General features: G+C 43.8%; 2 protein-coding genes and 1 pseudogene across 2 annotated transcripts in view; 2 read left to right on the forward strand and 1 right to left on the reverse strand.

Moving 5' to 3' along the window:
• The window catches only part of BTD (biotinidase), a 78789-nt gene that overhangs the window by 34010 nt on the left and 25159 nt on the right, over positions 1–19620 (reverse strand).
• On the forward strand, positions 5169–5771 carry LOC137766711 (heat shock cognate 71 kDa protein pseudogene; annotated as a pseudogene).
• Positions 12303–14633, forward strand: LOC137766712 (zinc finger FYVE domain-containing protein 1-like). The gene is given in 4 exon segments (XM_068547304.1): positions 12303–13461; positions 13464–13818; positions 13861–14592; positions 14594–14633. Coding segments are annotated over 4 exon segments (2286 nt in total).

Raw genomic sequence — 19620 nt, forward strand, 5'->3', positions numbered from 1 at the left:
CATTAACCCTGTTGTCATTGCCAACTGACTGCACCTAACGTGTCATTTGGCAATAAGTACGAAGGAGCCATAAAGACGGGGAGGGGGCAGGGAGGGCCTGGCGTGGGTGGGGGTAGGTTTTAGACCAGGAAGGGCTCCAGGAGAAGCCGGCGTCCGGAGAAGGTGCGAGAGGAGGCCCGTGGATGCCGGGGGAAGAGGGTTCCAGGCAGAGGGGTCCTCGCTCAAAAGGCCCGAGTGGGAGCTTTCGGGTGGTTCAAGAAACAGCCAGGAGAGCGGTGGGCTGGGACCAGGGACCAGGGACCAGGGACCACGGAAGGCAGCAGAAAATGAAGTCAGAGGGAGATAACTGGCAGCTCCCACAGCCGCCCCATCCTCTTCCAGCCTCATCTCCGTGGAGATCAGGTTAAAGCCTGGGTCAATCAAGACGCTCCTCTGCTCAGAATCTCCCAGTGACTCCCCGCTGCCTGCAGAGTGAGTGCCGAGCCAGGAAATCATTGCTGGGGTGGGGGCAGCACTGCTGGAGTGACATCTTCATGCAAAAGCATCCTGATCTTTTCACCGCCCTACAGAAGCCTCTGCTTCTCAGTTAGTAAGGAAACATGTTCCCCTGACACTAATCCTGGTCAGGAGGGTTCTTATGATCTATGAGGAAAAGAAATCAAAGTCTTAAATTACATGGAAATCTATTTTGTGGAAATTTGGTAACATGTCAATCACTGGATATTTTTACACACAAGGAGCTTTTGTTTTCCATCTTGCTAAATGAGTCACCTTGAAAATTAGCTGTGTTTCCTTCCTAGCCATGCTATTACAATCGCGTCTTTTGCAATAAAATGAAAGGATTATTATGAAGGTATTCTTAATAAGATAATTTCAGAGGCAGGTATATACACTTAAAATTTTATATATAGACATACTGATCGTTTTAATAAAAGATCTTGTCATTCTTTACTTGTCAAGGAGAATGACAGCCCCATGATTGGGGAGTTCGCAGAGGAAATGTCATATCCTGTGGAACAAAGCTGAGGGACCAGCTAAGTCATTAGGAGCGCGCACAGTATACGTTTCTACGTGTATCTGACAGGATGCCATGAAAAATACTGTTAAGTTCCAAATAGTTCTAAACCCATTCTCATGAGTTTTGTGATTTCCTTGTCTAAATCCTTTTACGTAAGCAGGAGAAATGCCCATCTCCATCTAACTTACATAATCTGAATTTAAAGAAACCCCAAAGAGACCTTTATTTCCCAGAAAGCCTCTTGTTCTCTGCCTCTGCGCTTAGTGAGCTGGTCCATGACCGGCCCTGGAACAATGTAAAGCCCCACAGTGTTGTAGCTTGGACAGCTTCGTGCAAACCATCCACCACCAAGACTCTGATGCCTCAGGGGGGTGTGTCAGGTGGCAACTGAGGGTGATGCTGAGGTTCAAGGCTGAACTTACATGGAACAGTGAGTAAATTACCAGGAACTCCCGGCTGAACTGGTGAATTGTCATTCCTCTTTTAAAAACATTCCACCTGTTATCTCCAAAAAGCGAGTGACATACAAAAGTGTAACCGTGGACCAGGCCTTGGACTGGGGCCCCTTTCTGGTGACAGGAGTAATTTCTCTTAGAACACCGAATGAGCAATCGTGACACTTGAACCTAAATATGTCACCTTTCTTTTCCTCAAATGGGAAATTACCTTCATAATTTAAGACAAAACTTCCCCCTGAAATGCACAGGTGTTTAATGGAAGAAGGCTCTTTTCTTCACTTTGTTGTGCAGACAGAAAAGAGCACCCACGAGACTGCTCCAAAGAAGAGCCCCCTCCAGGTCCGCTACTGCCACCCTGTGGGCAAACGGAGTACCACTTACCCACGTGGGGATTTGCACTGAAGTGCCGCAAGAGTGGGTCATTCTTAAGAAGTAAATGGATGTTTTTTTCCTCCTTTCCTTCTCCTTTTCATTCCTAACACTTCATCTATCTCCTTTTTTCCCCACCTAACTCTTTTACAGTGAAAAAACTAGACATTTGATTTTCCAAGATTTGGGTCTCATGAAAGCTATTTTTTTATTTGCCATGTTCCTAGGGCTTATTTCATCTTCTATATTCACAGGTTCTAAATTTGCTGTGATTTCTTACAGCAGTGCACCCCATAGATGTGAGTGGGTGTGCAATGCAATGTAGCCCATCCATAGATGGACAGCACTCTTCACAGGGAAATCTATTTGAGGTAAAGAATCCACAGGGACAAATTTTTATATGGCTGCCAGGTTGCATTTTATGTTACATGTTAATGTTTTTAAACCACTTTAACATCCACTACTTGATTTTATCTTCCTGTCACATAAAGCAATGAAAGCAGATGGTAAAATTCCATTTTCCTGAAGAGGGAATCCTCCAGGACTAGTTAGTGGTGAGAACAGACTGGAAAGCAACTCTCCTGTCTCCTGGTCCAACCCTCCCAGTACATGTTCAAGACGGGGGTAATTTATCAGTCAGACCTTCAAAGACCACTGTGCTGTCTTCATTGCAGCTGCAGCAGAATTCAACAGAAATTCAAAGTACCCTCACAAGGGAGAGACTGGGTGGTCAGACCAGAGCAGGGGTTCTCAAATGGGGACGCTGACGCTGAGGCACCTGAAGGGCTTGAACGTGCAGTTCCCCGGACCCCATGCCCAGAAGTTTTCACTCAGCGGGTCTGGGGTAGGGCCCTAGAATATGCATTTTCTAATGAGTTCCCAGGTGATGGTGGTGCTGATACTCCTGGCCTGGGGTCACCTCCAGAGCCACTGGGCTGGAGGGTAAAGGCAGGTACATTCTGACACTATCTTCCCCTCACGTCAAAGAAAGACATGAGTCAGGACCATCACCTTTATTTCCCAGGTGCTTCTCCAACAAAAGGCCTGAGAGAATGTGGGCGGATTTCAAAGTGTTCCCACCATATGAATGGAAATGACCAGCAAAGTATTTAAACACTCAAACTGGGGGTGGGGGGTGGGGGGGAAGTCCCCCAAACAATCTGGTCCAGGTCGGTTAAAGGATTCAGTGCTTGTCTCTGCCTTGACAGGAACATCACTGTAGAACCAGGTTGTTACTGGTTTTCATTTGTTTAAATAAGGTTCCTGATTTTAAAAGACTAGAATAGGGGTAAGAGATAGATATTCCATTAGGTAATTACATAAGATGAATAAAGAAATATGTAGGAATTAAATGAATAAGTAAATAATGTATATTTATAAATTTAAATAAATTGTAATTAAAAAATTTTAACATAATTATTTATATATATAATTATACATTTATAGGTAAATAGGTAATCTGAAAAATCTTCCAATTATATTCTGCAGAAGTGTATCAGATTTCTTCTCAAAAGCTTATCTGAAATCTTTGGGAGCCAAAAATGAATTGCTGAGGAAGTAAGTCTTAAACTGTGGTTCGTAGACCTTGGCCAAGGGAGCAAGGAAAGCACTCAGAGAAGGCTTCCGCACTGTCTGTCAGTCTTGGGAGAGAAGAACGGTGGGAGCATTTGTAGCTACCCTGCTCTTCTCAGTCCTCTAGAACTATCATCAGGGTCTCTGAAATAAGACTCCATGGGTGTCAGCAAAGAATTGTCTTTCAAAGCCCTTGGGAAATTTCTCCCCCATTTCTTTGTTGGACTACCTTCAATTAGAGTCATCAGAAGAAGCACCTTCTAGGGAATGAGGACCTGAAGACTGGACATGGAGAAACACAACCAGCGCATGGAAAATATGATGCCCTAGAACCACAGGTCAAATTTTTCAGGGAAGATGTGCTCAGAAGTGGGGGCAATGCAAAGGTTCTTTGTGAATTAAGTGTGTGGTGGATACAACATCTCTAAGGGCATGGTGGGCCAAACATCACGACACCACGTCCCATCACTCCTGTGCTCTTGTCTGCCAGTGCTCGGGAGTGAAACACCCAGATCACAGGACCAGCAAGACGGTGAGGATGCCCTGCATGCAGACCGTGGAGGACAAAGGAATGGGTATTAGAGCCAGGAAACCACGGTCCCCAAGTCAAAAGAACAATCCCTGATAGGATAGTCTGGAAACACTGAGAATGAATGATAGTAGGAAGAGTAAAAGAAACAACAAAAAAAATCTAAGGTAAAACACAGCACTAGAGAAAACATGCCAAAGGCCACCTTCTCCTATGGAGGGTCCAGGAGGTATCTACTGGGGAGAGGCACAGTCAAGCTCACCAAGAGAGAAACAGCAAAAGCAGGCAAATGGGTCCAGATGCTGTCGGCTCTGAGTTCCTGTGGAGGATGCCCTCCACACAAGCATGGTGGCAAGCTGCAGGTGACCCACAGCGCAGTTAGAGGGCAGCACATGATCAAGAATGAGAGTGACCTTAGCCCTACTCACAAACGTGGCCAGCTCCAAGCAGGGCATGGTAAACGGCAGAGAAATGGTCAGTATCTCTGCTCTCACCTCTCTTCCTAGAGGCACTGAGCAGTTTTGTTTTCTTCTGCTTTGGACAGACTGGTAATTATTTGTGTGCCTTACTGGTAATTCTCTGTATGCCACCACACTCAGAACGACAAGAGGAAAAGTTTGATTGAATAAGTGATATTGGGATGACTGAACAACAGTTTGGAAATAAGTTTAAACACCTTACACCATATACAAAAACAAACTCAAAATCAGGAGTTAAATGTTGAATGTTAGGAAAACTAGAATAAATTATAATTGGCTATCAGAGGTTTGATGAAACAACTTTCTAAAATTTGAAGCAGTTAAAATAATAGAAGAAACAGATTGATAAACTAAAATTTACATGCAAAATATAAACATCAAGACAACACTTATAAACAGGCAATAAACAAGAACAGATTTAAAGAAGAAAACAAATCATAAACAAACACTTTGAAAAACTTTGAACTTATATACAAAATAAACATTAACTTGTACTATTTTAAAATATTAAATTTGGAAAAAAATAAACTAGTAAAGTGATAATAATAGTACTTCCTTATTGGGAAAAAGTTTAATAATTCATATTATAAATCACAAACAGTATTCTTCTGGGACTTTATCTTAGGAAGTCATTTAAATAAGAAAAAAGTCAGCTGAAATGACAGCATACTACGGAAGTAAAGAATATGGGCTTTTCCTCCTGCCCCCCGTGGTGTTCCTCAGATTAAAGTCACTTTTGATATTGATGCCAATAGCATCCTCAATGTCTCTGCTGTGGATAAGAGCACAGGAAAAGAGAACAGGATTACCATCGCTAATGACAAGGGCCGTGTGAGCAAGGAGGACATTGAACGCATGGTTCAGGAAGCAGAGAAGTATAAAGCTGAAGATGAGAAGCAGCGGGATAAGGTGTCTTTGAAGAATTCTCTTGAATCCTATGCTTTCAACATGAAAGCTACTGTTGAGGATGAGAAACTTCAAGGCAAGATTAATGATGAGGACAAACAGAAGATTCTTGATAAGTGTAATGAAATAATCAACTGGCTTGATAAGAACCAGACTGCAGAGAAGGAAGAATTTGAACATCAGCAGAAGGAGCTGGAAAAAGTCTGCAACCCCATCATTACCAAGCTGTACCAGAGCGCAGGAGGCATGCCAGGAGGAACGCCAGGAGGAATGCCCGGGGGCTTCCCTGGTGGTGGAGCTCCACCGTCTGGTGGTGCCTCCTCTGGGCCCACCATTGAAGAGGTTGATTAAGCCAGCCTAGCACAGGTGTAGCATTGTTCCACACAACACTGAAGGACCCAAATTTGTAGCAAATTCCATGGCAGTTTTAAAGTTGAGCTGCTGTAGTAAACTGGGCATTCTTACTACTTGAACGTGGAATGTGTGCACAGGGAAAGGAAATAACATTGCACTTTACAAGCACTGTATTGTAAGTGGAAAATGCAATGTCTTAAAACTGTATTTAAAATTGGCACCAAAAAAAAAAAGAATATGGTCTTTTGAGTTTTAAAATGTCTGATTTGAAATCCTGGATCTGGGAATTCCCTGGTGGTCCAGTGGTTAGGACTCCACACTTCCACCGCAGGGGGCACGGGTTTGATCCCTGGTTGGGGAAGTAAGATTCCTCATGTTGCGTGGTGCGGCCAAAAAAAAAAAAAAAAAAGTAAATCCTGGCTCTGATACTTACTCATTATATAAGCTTGGATAAGTTATTTAACACAACGAAGCTTCAACTTCTTCATCTACAAGCTGGAAATGAAAATACCTGATGTAAAGCACTTAGTGTTTAATAAGTGGATGCTAGCTAAAATTGAAGAATAAGTCCCAATAGATGAAAGCTGGAAACAAACAATATCTAACATCCAATATGAAGAAAGCTATGAAAATATATACAAACCAGGTGGAATATTAAGCAAAAATTTTAAAGATAGCTATGCTCAACAAATATAGTGAAAACTTTTCTCTGTTTACAGTGGTAATAGCTAAGTAAAACACGCATGCATGTGAACAAAGACTGGAAAAGAATGCGAGTAACTGAAAACATGACAGGTCATCTTATGGAGATTTAAAATGTTTTCTTAATGTCACACTGTTTTTCTACTAAATGAAAAACATAAGGAAAAAAATAAAGAGTTGAGACTTCTGGTTTCCAGTCTGGCATATAAGGAGCTTGGAAGCAGCCATTCTACGTTAACAAGTAAAAATGTAAACAAACTGAAAACCAACAGCTCTTCTTAGATACATCTGAGAACTGAGATCACAGGGCGAACTGCTGCCTCCAAAATTTAGAGAGACAGACAGGTGAATACAAAAAATCACAACCTGAGTAGAAACCCGTGAGCAGAAACCTCAGTGGAGCCAGTATCAGTGCAGGAAAAGCTAAACTGTAACTGACCAGTTGCTGGAGGCTCAGGGTGGACATGTCCAAGAGTGAAGAACTTCGGGGGAGCCCGGCTTTGGCAGGGTGTGCCCACAATTCTGAGTTCTTCCTCTAGGAGCTGTACCCGGTCCTCGCAGTACGGCTGGAGAAAATCCCTGTGGCTAGAGAGAGCGGAAAAGCAGCCAGAGTGCACTGTTGCTCAGGAGGCCTGCCCTCAAAAGAAACTGTTTTAGCACAGCGAACCTACTGGGGTTTTATAGAACCCAAATGGCCTAGGGGGAGGGAGACACCCGACTCCAGCCCCCTCTAGCCATCCTGTCCCACCAGAGAGGTGGGCTAGACTGGGCAGCGTGAACTTGTCAAGTTCACTAAAAGATAGACCACAGGACAAAAGAGCACTTCTCACTTTCCACACCTGGCCAGCACTACTAAATGCCTATTTATTACAGTTCCTCTACCCAGTACCTCATGTCTCATATCCAGCTTTCAACAAAGAATTACTAGGCATACTAGAAGGCAAAAAACAAAAAACCAATTTGAAGAGACACATCAAGCAACAGAACCAGAGTCAGATGTGGCAGACATGTTGGAATGATCAGACCAGCAATTAAAAATAACTATGATTTGGACTTCCCTGGTGGTGCAGTGGTTAAGAGTCCACCTGCCAATGGAGGGGACATGGGTTTGAGCCCTGGTCTGGGAAGATCCCACATGCCACGGAGCAACTAAGCCCGTGAGCCACAACTACTGAGCCTGTGCTCTACAGCCCACAAGCCGTAACTACTGACCCCGTGTGCCACAACTACTGAAGCCCATGCACCTAGAGCCCGTGATCCACAACAAGAGAAGCCACCGCAATGAGAAGCCCACACACTGCAACGAAGAGCAGCCCCCGCTTGCCGCAACTAGAGAAAGCCTGCACACAGCAATGAAGACCCAACGCAGCCAAAAATAAATAAAATAATTAAGAAAAAAATATATATATTATAAAGTTACCATTTAAAAAAAATAGTGAAGATTGGTTCAAGATGGCAGAGTAGAAGGACGTGCACTCACTCCCTCTTACGAGAGCACCGGAATCACAACTAACTGCTGAACAATCATTGACAGGAAAACACTGGAACTTACCAAAAAAGATACCCCACATCCAAAGACAAAGGAGAAGCCACAATGAGACGGTAGGAGGGGCGCAATCACAATAAAATCAAATCCCATAACCGCTGGGTGGGTGACTCACAAACTGGAGAACACTTATACCACAGAAGTCCACCCACTGGAGTGAAGGTTCTGAGCCCCACGTCAGGCTTCCCAAACTGGGGGTCTGGCAACAGGTGGAGGAATTCCTAGAGAATCAGACTATGAAGGCTAGTGGGATTTGATTGCAGGACTTCGACAGGACTGGGGGAAACAGAGACTCCACTCTTGGAGGGCAGACACAAAGTAGTGTGCACATCGGGACCCAGGGGAAGGAGCAGTGACCCCACAGGAGACTGAACCAGACCTACCTGCTAGTGTTGGAGGGTCTCCTGCAGAGGCAGGGGGTGGCTGTGTCTCACCGTGAGGACAAGGACACTGGCAGCAGGAGTTCTGGGAAGTACTCCTTGGTGTGAGTCCGCCCGGAGTCCACCATTAGCCCCACCAAAGAGCCGGGTAGGCTCCAGTGTTGGGTCACCTCAGGCCAAACAACCAAAGGGAGGGAACCCAGCCTCACCCACCAGCAGACAAGCGGATTAAAGTTTTACTGAGCTCTGCCCACCAGAGAAACACCCAGCTCTACCCACCACCAGTCCCTCCCATCAGGAAACTTGCACAAGACTCTTAGATAGCCTCACCCACCAAAGGGCAGACAGCAGAAGCAAGAAGAACTACAATCCTGCAACCTGTGGAACTAAAACCACATTCACAGAAAGATAGACAAGATGAAAAGGCAGAGGGCTCAGTACCAGATGAAGGAAAAAGATAAAACCCCAGAAAAACAACTAAATGAAGTGGAGATAGGAAACCTTCCAGAAAAAGAATTCAGAATAATGATAGTGAAGATGATCCAGGACCTCGGAAAAAGAATGGAGGCAAAGATCGAGAATGAAAACTACACTAGAAGGAATCAATAGCAGAATAACTGAGGCAGAAGAACGGATAAGTGACCTGGAAGACACAATGGTAGAATTCACTGCCATGGAACAGAATAAAGAAAAAAGAATGAACAGAAATGAAGACAGCCTAAGAGACCTCCGGGACAACATTAAACACAACAACATTTGCATTATAGGGGTCCCAGAAGGAGAAGAGAGAGAGAAAGGACCCAAAAATATTTGAAGAGATTATAGTCAAAAACTTCCCTAACATGGGAAAGGAAGTAGCCACCCAAGTCCAGGAAGCACAGAGAATCCCAGGCAGGATAAACCCAAGGAGAAACACACCGAGACACATAGTAATCAAATTGACAAAAATTAAGACAAAGAAAAATTATTGAAAGCAACAAGGGAAAAATGACAAATAACATACAAGGGAACTCCCATAAGGTTAAGAGCTGATTTCTCAGCAGAAACTCTACAAGCCAGAAGGGAGTGGCATGATATATTTAAAGTGATGAAAGGGAAGAACCTACAACCAAGATTACTCTACCCAGCAAGGCTCTCATTCAGATTCGATGGAGAAATCAAAAGCTTTACAGACAAGCAAAAGCGAAGAGAATTTCAGCATCACCAAACCAGCTCTACAACAAATGCTAAAGGAACTTCTCTAACTGGGAAACACAAGACAAAAAAAGCACCTACAAAAACAAACCCATAACAATTAAGAAAATGGTAATAGGAACATACATATCAATAATTACCTTTAATGTGAACAGATTAAATGCTCCATCCAAAAGACACAGGCTCGCTGAATGGATACAAAAAGAAGACCCGTATATGTGCTGTCTACAAGAGACCCACTTTAGACCTAGGGACACATACAGACTGAAAGTGAGGGGATGGAAAAAGATATTCCATGCAAATGGAAATCAAAAGAAAGCTGGAGTAGCTATACTCATATCAGATAAAATAGACTTTAAAATAAAGAATGTTACAAGAGACAAAGAAGGACACTACATAATGATACAGGGATCAATCCAAGAAGAAGATATAACAATTATAAATATATATGCACCCAACATAGGAGCACCTCAATATCTAAGGCAACTGCTAACAGCTATAAAAGAGGAAATCGACAGTAACACAATAATAGTGGGGGACTTTAACACCTCACTGACACTAGTGGACAGATTATCCAAACAGAAAATTAATAAGGAAACACAAGCTTTAAATGACACAATATACTAGATAGATTTAATTGGTATTTATAGGACATTCCATCCAAAAACAGAAGATTACACTTTCTTCTCAAGTGCACACGGAACATTCTCCAGGATAGATCACATCTTGAGTCACAAATTAAGCCTCAGTAAATTTAAGAAAACTGAAATCATATCAAGCATCTTTTCTGACCACCACACTATGAGATTAGAAATCAATTATAGGGAAAAAAACCCCTAAAAAACACAAACACATGGAGGTTAAACAATACATTACTAAATAACCAAGAGATCACTGAAGAAATCAAAGGGGAAATCAAAAAATACTTAGAGACGAATTACGATGAAAACACGATGATCCAAAACCTATGGGATGCAGCAAAAGCAGTTCTAAGGGGGAAGTTTATAGCTATACAAGCCTACCTCATGAAACAAGAAAAATGTCAAATAAACAATCTAAACTTACACCTAAAGGAACTAGAGAAAGAAGAACAAACAAAACCCAAAGTTAGTAGAAGGAAAGAAATCATAAAGATCAGAGCAGAAATAAATGAAATAGAAACAAAGAAAACAATAGCAAAGATCAATAAAACTAAAAGCTGGTTCTTTGAGAAGATAACCAAAATTGATAAACCATTAGCCAGACTCATCAAGAAAAAGAGGGAGAGGATTCAAATCAATAAAATTAGAATTGAAAAAGGAGAAGTTACAACAGACACCGCAGAAATACAAAGCATCCTATGACACTACTACAAGCAACTCTATGCCAATAAAATGGACAACCTGGAAGAAATGAACAGATTCTTAGAAAGGTATAACCTTCCAAGACTGAACCAGGAAGAAATAGAAAATATGAAGAGACCAAACACAAGGAATGAAATTGAAGCTGTGATTAAAAATCTTCCAACAAACAAAAGTCCAGGACCAGATGGCTTCACAGGTGAATTCTACCAAACATTCAGAGAAGAGCTAACACCCATCCTTGTCAAACTCTTACAAAAAATTGCAGAGGAAGGAACACTCCCAAACTCATTCTATGAGGCCACCATCACCCTGATACCAAAATCGGACAAAGATACTACAAAAACAGAAAAATACAGACCAATATCACTGATGAATATAGATGCAAAAATCCTCAACAAAATACTAGCAAACAGAATCCAACAACACATTAAAAGGATCATACACCATGATCAAGTGGGATTTATCCCAGGGATGCAAAATATTTATATTGCGTATCAATATACACAAATCAATCAATGTGATACACCATATTAACAAATTGGGAGCAGGGAGAAGTTCACTCGGATCAGCTGATCCTGACAACAGGAGAGGAGGAAGCCCAGGAGGCAGTGAAGGAGGAGGCTGATGGAGATGGAGATGAGGATGGATCCACCGGTGCCCTGAGGAACAGCCCACACCTCCACCAGCGCCCCGGGGTCCCCCGACGCTGCCTCGCCACAGCAGAGCTGCTTCTTGGTGGGGTTCCTGGGATGCCGCCGTCGGGGAGGGAAGGGCATGGCCCTGCGCCGGACGAGAGACAGCCCTGGAGCTCCCTCTGCCCCCGGGAGGAAGGGGGGGGGGCGGGGTGGTATAAACAATGGATTCGGCTCTGGCCTCTGCCAGCGTGGGGGGGATTTGGGGGGACCTTCTTTGTTCTTAGACCTTGCTCCTGCCCCTCGGGTTGTAGTAGTGTTGTCCGGAAAGAAGGGAGGGTGAGGAATCCCCAGCTGGAGAGAGGCGTCGAGGTATCCTCTGAAATACTGACTTGAGCTGGATAACATTGAAAAGCTCCTGACCACTCTCTTTCATTACCAAAACCTTGTGTCTGAGGCCCCATGCATGCACCCACCTCAGTGAACCCATCAGATCTCTCTCAGATAGCCATAAAAGACCCTCTCAAGTTAATTTTAACCACATATTTGCCTGCACTTTATGGAGGATGAAACTATCAAACCAAGTCAACGTTGCTGCTGATTCAGGAGTCTTGGCAGCAGAAAATTAAACAACCGAACGTTTGTAAATGTGTGAAGAATTCTAATAGGACATCGAAAGTTTTTTTAAAAACATTTTTTAAAGGGTGTTCAGAACTCTGTGGAGGCTGTGCTCAGTCTTCAGACTCAACGCCTTTGTCTTCACTTCTGGGGAAAGCCCAGGTACCGTTACATGGTAGATGCTTTCCTTCCCAGTCTGAATATGAGTGCGCAGACTTCCCCAGCAGAGAAGGGCCTGAACCCTGGGCTGTTGTGCCAGGAGAGTTACACCTGCAGCGGGACTGACGAAGCCGTCTTCGAGCGTGACGAGTGCTGCAGCCTGCAGTGTCTCCGCTGCGAGGAGGAGCTCCAGCGGCAGGAGCGCCTGAGAAACCATGAGCGGATCAGACTCAAAGCTGGCCACGTCCCTTACTGTGACCCCTGCAAGGGCCCCGGTGGGCATTCTCCAGGTATGAAGCAGAGGGCAGACGTGAGGTGCCAGACCTGTAAAATCAACTTGTGCCTGGAGTGCCAGAAGAGGACTCATTCTGGGGTTAACAAAAGGAGGCACCCTGTTACTGTGTACCATGTGGCTAAGGTCCAGGAGTTGCTGGAGGAAGAAGGGATGGAGGAGGACACCAAGAGGAAGAAGATGACTGAGAAGGTTGTGAGTTTCCTCCTAGTAGATGAGAATGAAGAAATTCAGGTAACGAATGAAAAGGACTTTATTAGGAAATTGGACTGCAAACCCGATCAGCACCTGAAAGTGGTTTCCGTTTTTGGAAATACTGGGGATGAGAAGTCTCATACCCTCAACCACACTTTCTTTTGTGGCCGGGAAGTCTTCAAAACCTCCCCTGCCCAGGAGTCCTGCACTGTGGGAGTGTGGGCAGCATATGACCCAGTCCACAAGGTAGCAGTGATAGACACAGAAGGGCTCTTGGGGGCTACAGTAAATCTAAGCCAGAGAACATGGCTGCTGCTTAAGGTCCTGGCCATCTCAGACCTTGTCATCTATCGAACTCATGCAGACCGACTGCACAGTGACCTCTTCAAGTTCCTTGGGGACGCCTCAGAAGCTTATGTGAAGCACTTCACCAGGGAGCTCAAGGCTACCACTGCCCGCTGTGGCCTGGATGTCCCCCTGTCCACCCTGGGCCCTGCTGTTATCATTTTCCACGAGACTGTGCACACTCAGCTGCTAGGCTCTGATCACCCCTCCGAGGTGCCCGAGAAGCTCATCCAGGACCGGTTCCAGAAGCTGCGCTGCTTCCCTGAAGCCTTCAGTTCTATTCATTACTAGGGAACAAGGACATACAATCCTCCCACAGACTTTTCTGGTCTTCGGCGTGCTTTGGAGCAACAACTAGAGAATAACACCACCATTCTCCCCGGCACCCGGGGATCATCTTCAAAGCTCTGAAGGCCCTCAGCGACCGCTTCAGCGGTGAGATCCCCGATGACCAGATGGCACACAGCTCCTTTTTTCCAGATGAGCACTTCACCTGCTCTGTCCTGTGCCTCAGCTGCGGGGCTGGATATAAGAACAGCATGAATCACGGGAAACAAGGAGTACCTCATGAAGCCAACAGCCGCTGCAGATACTCTCACCAGTATGACAACCGGGTTTTTACCTGCAAGGCCTGCTACGAGAGAGGCAATGAAGTCAGCGTGGTGCCCAAGACGGCTGCTTCAACCAACTCCCCCTGGATGGGTCTCGCAAAATATGCCTGGTCTGGGTACGTAATCGAATGTCCCAACTGCAGCGTGGTCTATCGTAGCCGGCAGTACTGGTTTGGGAACCAATATCCTGTGGATACAGTGGTGCAGACAGAGACTGTGCACGTGTGGCCTGGAACTGATGGATTTCTGAAGGACAACAACAACGCTGCCCAGCGCCTCTTGGATGGGATGAACTTAATGGCTCAGGCGGTGTCTGAGCTTAGCCTTGGGCCCACCAAGGCTGTGACGTCCTGGCTGACAGACTAGATCGCCCCTGCCTACTGGAGGCCCAACTCCCAGATCCTGAGCTGCAACAAGTGTGCTACATCCTTTAAAGATAATGACACCAAGCATCACTGCCGGGCCTATGGGGAGGGCTTCTGTGACAGCTGTTCATCCACTACCCAGCCAGTGCCAGAACGGGGCTGGGGCCCTGCGCCCGTGCGGGTATGTGACAACTGCTATAAAGCCAGGAATTCCCAGTTAGACGTTACTGAGGCACAGGCGGACGATGAGGGCGGGACGCTGACTGCTCGGAAGGTGGGCAAGTCCGTGCAGAACACTTTGGGAGCCTTGGTGACAGCCAATGACATACCACTAGGTCTGGTTAAGGATGCAGCCAGGCCGGCGTACTGGGTACCAGACCATGAGATCCTGCACTGCCACAACTGCCAGAAGGAGTTCAGCCTCAAGCTTTCCAAGTACCACTGCTGGGTCTGCAGACAGGGCTTCTATGACGAGTGTTCCCATGACCGCCAGGATGTCCCCTCTCGAGGCTGGGACCATCCTGTCTGTCTGCTTTAACTACAATAAAAAGCCTGGTGACCTTTAATGCCCCTCCCCACCAAAATTGAAGAATAAAAACCATATGATCATGTCAATAGATGCAGAAAAAGCTTTTGACAAAATTCAACACCCATTTATGATAAAAACTCTCCAGAAAGTAGGCATAGAGGGAACCTACCTCAACATAATAAAGGCCATATACAACAAACCCACAGCAAATATCATTCTCAATGGTGAAAAACTGAAAGCATTTCCTCTAAGATCAGGAACAAGACAAGGATGTCCACTCTCACCACTATTATTCAACATAGTTTTGGAAGTCCTAGCCACGACAATCAGAGAAGAAAAAGAAATAAAAGGAATACAAATTGGAAAAGAAGAAGTAAAACTGTCACTGTTTGCAGATGACATGATACTATACATAGAGAATCCTAAAGATGCCACCAGAAAACTACTAGAGCTAATCAATGAATTTGGTAAAGTTGCAGGATACAAAATTAATGCACAGAAATCTCTTTCATTCCTACACACTAACAACGAAAGATCAGAAAGAGAAATTAAGGAAACAATTCCATTCATCATCGCAACAAAAAAAACAAAATACCTAGGAATAAATTTGCCTAAGAAGGTAAAAGACCTGCACTCAGAAAATTATAAGACACTGATGAAAGAAATCAAACATGACATGAACAGATGGAGAGATATACCATGTTCTTGGATAGGAAGAATCAATATTGTGAAAATGACTATACTACCCAAAGCAACCTACAGAGTCAATGAAATCCCTGTCAAATTACCAATGGCATTTTTTACAGAACTGGAACAAAAAATCTTAAAATTTGTATGGAGACACAAAAGACCCTGAATAGCCAAAGCAGTCTTGAGGGGAAAATAATGGAGCTGGAGGAGAATCAGAGTCCCTGACGTCAGACTATACCACAAAGCTACAGTAATCAAGACAATATGGTACTGGCACAAAAACAGAAATAGAGGTCAATGGAACAGGACAGAAAGCCCAGAGTTAAACCCATGCACATATAGACAACTAATCTATGACAAAAGAGGCAAGGATATACAATGGAGAAAAACAGTCTCTTCAATAAGTGGTGCTGGGAAAACTGGACAGCTACATGTAAAAGAATGAAATTAGAACACTCCCTAACACCATACACAAAAATAAACTCAAAATGGATTCAAGACCTAAATGTAAGACCGGACACTATAAAACTCTTAGAGGAAAACATAGGAAGAACACTCTCTGACATAAATCACAGCAAGATCTTTTTTGATCCACCTCCTAGAGTAATGGAAATAAAAACAAAAATAAATGGGACCTGATGAAACTTAAAAGCTTTTGCAAAGCAAAGGAAACTACAAACAAGACAAAAAGACAACCCTCAGAGTGGGAGAAACTATATGCAAATGAATCAGCGGACAAAGGATTAATCTCCAAAATATATAAACAGCTCATGCAGCTCAATTTTTAAAAAAACAAACAACCCAATAAAAAAATGGGCAGAAGACCTAAATAGATATTTCTCCAAAGAAGACATACAGATGGCCAAGAAGCACATGAAAAGCTGCTCAACATCACTAATTATTAGAGAAATGCAAATCAAAACTACAATGAGGTATCAGCTCACACCAGTTAGAATGAGCATCATCAGAAAATCTACAAACAACAAATGCTGGAGAGGGTGTGGAGAAAAGGGAACCCTCTTGCACTGTTGGTGGGAATGTAAATTGATACAGCCACTATGGAGAACAGTATGGAGGTTCCTTAAAAAACTAAAAATAGAACTACCATATGACCCAGCAATCCCACTACTAGGCATATACCCTGAGAAAACCATAATTCAAAAAGACACATGCTCCCCAATGTTCACTGCAGCACTATTTACAATAGCCAGGTCATGGAAGCAACCTAAATGCCCATCAACAGACGAATGGATGAAGAAGATGTGGTACATATATACAATGGACTATTACTCAGCCATGAAAAAGGAACGAAATTGGGTCATTTGTAGAGATGTGGATGGATCTAGAAACTGTCATACAGAGTGAAGTAAGTCAGAAAGAGAAAAACAAATATCGTATATTAACACATACATGTGGAACCTAGAAAAATGGTACAGATGAACCCGTTTGCAAGGCAGAAATAGAGACACAGATGTAGAGAACAAACGTATGGACACCAAGTGGGGGAAAGTGGCGGGGGGGTGGTTCTGGTGTGATGAATTGGGAGATTGGGATTGACATGTATACACTAATATGTATAAAATGGGGCTTCCCTGGTGGCGCAGTGGTTGAGAATCTGCCTGCCAATGCAGGGGACACGGGTTCAAGCCCTGGTCTGGGAAGATCTCACATGCCGCGGAGCAACTAGGCCTGTGAGCCACAACTACTGAGCCTGCGCGTCTGGAGCCTGTGCTCCGCAACAAGAGAGGCCGCGATAGTGAGAGGCCCACACACCGTGATGAAGAGTGGTCCCCACTTGCCACAACTAGAGAAAGCCCTCGCACAGAAACGAAGACCCAACACAGCCATAAATAAATAAATAAATAAATAATTTTAAAAAAAATGTATAAAATGGATAACTAATAAGAACCTGCTGTATAAAAAAATAAATAAAATAAATTTCAAAAATTCAAAAAAAAATAGTACCACCAATTAATTGGATATAATTATAGACTATTTCATCCAATAACACCAGAATACACATTCTTCTCAAGCTTGCATGAAATATCCTGTATTCATCAAGATAGAAAACATTATGGGCCATAAAACATACCTTAACAAATTCTAAAGAACAGAAATCATGCAATGTCTGCATTCAAACCGCAATGGAATTAAAGTAGAAATCAATAACAGAAAGATAACTGGGAAATCCTCAAATACTTGGAGATTAAACAACTTGCTTCTATGATAACACATGGGTCAAAGAGGAAATCTCAAGAGAAATTTTTAAATATTTTGAACTAAATGAAAATACAACTTATGAAAATTTGTGAGATACAGCGATAGGAGTGTAGAGAGGGATATTTTGAACAGTATTGAATGCATATATTAGAAAAGAAGAGAGATCTAAGATCAATAATCTAAGCTTTGGTGTGACCAAGATGGTAGAGTAGGAAGGCTCTGAGCTCACCTCCTCCCATTTCGGGTACACCAAAATTACACTTATTTACAAAACTATATGAGAACAACCTGAAGGCTAGCAGAAAAGATTTTCTACAACTAAAGATACAAAGAAGGAACCACAGGAGACTGGTACGAGGGGCAAAGATGCAGTTTAGTCAACATCCACAAACTGGAGGGTAATTACAATTGTGGAGGTTCTCCCCAAGGAGTGAATGGTCGGAGCCCCACATTGGGCTCCAGCCCAGGGGTCCTGCGCAGGGAAGACGAGTCCACGGAAAGTCTGGCTTTGAAAGTCAGTGGCGATTGCATAGGGGAGAGCCAGAGGGCTGAAGGAAAGACAGACTCTGCTTTTAAAGGGCACAAGCAAAATCTCACAGGCTCCTAGACCCAGGGCAGAGGCAGTAATTTGAAAGGACCCTGGGTCAGACCCACTTGCTGATCTTAGAGAGTCCTAGAGAGGCAAGAGGCAAATGGGGTCCCCCAGGGCACAGAGATACTGGTGGCAGCCATTTTGAGGTACTTGTTCTACCACGAGGACACTGGTGCTAGCAAGCACCATTCCGGAGTCCTCCTGCTAGCCTATTAGTGCTGGGGGCTTAGCTGCCCACCAGCAGATGGGCACCAGCCCCGAATCCCCCAGGGCCACACAGCCAGCCACCCTGCGACCCAGCCCTGTCCAACAGCAGGCCTTCCAAAACATGTAAAACAGGCCCAGATAGGCTCACTGGTAAATTCTACCAAACACTTAAGGAAGAAATTATACTAATTCTTTACAATCTCTTCTAGAAGACAGAAGCAGAGAGCATACAGTCATCCCTTGGTATCCATGGTTCCAGGATCTGCTGCAGATACTAAATCCACAGATGCGCCAGTCCCAGAGTCGGCCCTCGGTACACAAGGTTCCATATCTGTGGATTCAACCAACTGCAGATTGTGTGGTACTGTAGTATTTATTGAAAAAAACAATCCACGTATAAGTGGACTCATGCAGTTTAAACCCATGTTGTTCAAGGATCAACTGTACTTCCAAACTCATTCTATGAGGCTGGCATTACCCTAATACAAAAACCAGACAAAGACATTACAAGAAAATAAAACTGCAAAAATCCTCAACAAAATATTAGCAAATCCAATCCAATAATTTATAAAAAGGATTATACGCCATGACCAAATGAGATTTATTCCAGGCATGCTAGGCTGATTCAACATTTGAAAATCAGTTCGTGTAATCCATCACAACAATGGACTAAAAAAGAAAAATCGGATGCAGAAAAAGCATTTGAATACACTAATATGTATAAAATAGATAACTAATAAGAACCTGCTGGGTTTCCCTGGTGGTGCAGTGGTTGAGAATCTGCCTGCCAATGCAGGGGACACGGGTTCGAGCCCTGGTCTGGGAAGATCCCACATGCCGCGGAGCAACTAGGCCCGTGAGCCACAATTACTGAGCCTGCGCGTCTGGAGCCTGTGCTCCACAACAAGACAGGCCGCAATAATGAGAGGCCCGCGCACCGCGATGAAGAGTGGCCCCCACTTGCCGCAACTAGAGAAAGCCCTTGCACAGAAACGAAGACCCAACACAGCCATAAAAAAAAAAAAAAAAGAACCTGCTGTATAAAAAATAAATTAATTAAATTAAATTTAAAAAAAAAAGAAAAAGCATTTGATAAAATTCAAAACCCTTCATGATAAAAACTCTCAGCAAACTAGGAATTGAGGGGGGACCTTCCTCAACATGATCAAGAGCACCTACCAAAAAACCTACAGTTAGCATCATACTTAATGGTGAGAAAAACTAAGTTTTCCCACTAAGATCAGGTATAAAACAAGGATGATCCCTCTTGCCATTCTTTTTCGACATTGTACTAGAAGTTCTAGCTAATGCAACA

The sequence above is a fragment of the Eschrichtius robustus genome, chromosome 6 (assembly GCF_028021215.1).
Source record: "Eschrichtius robustus isolate mEscRob2 chromosome 6, mEscRob2.pri, whole genome shotgun sequence".
Classification (NCBI taxonomy): Eukaryota; Metazoa; Chordata; class Mammalia; order Artiodactyla; family Eschrichtiidae; genus Eschrichtius; species Eschrichtius robustus.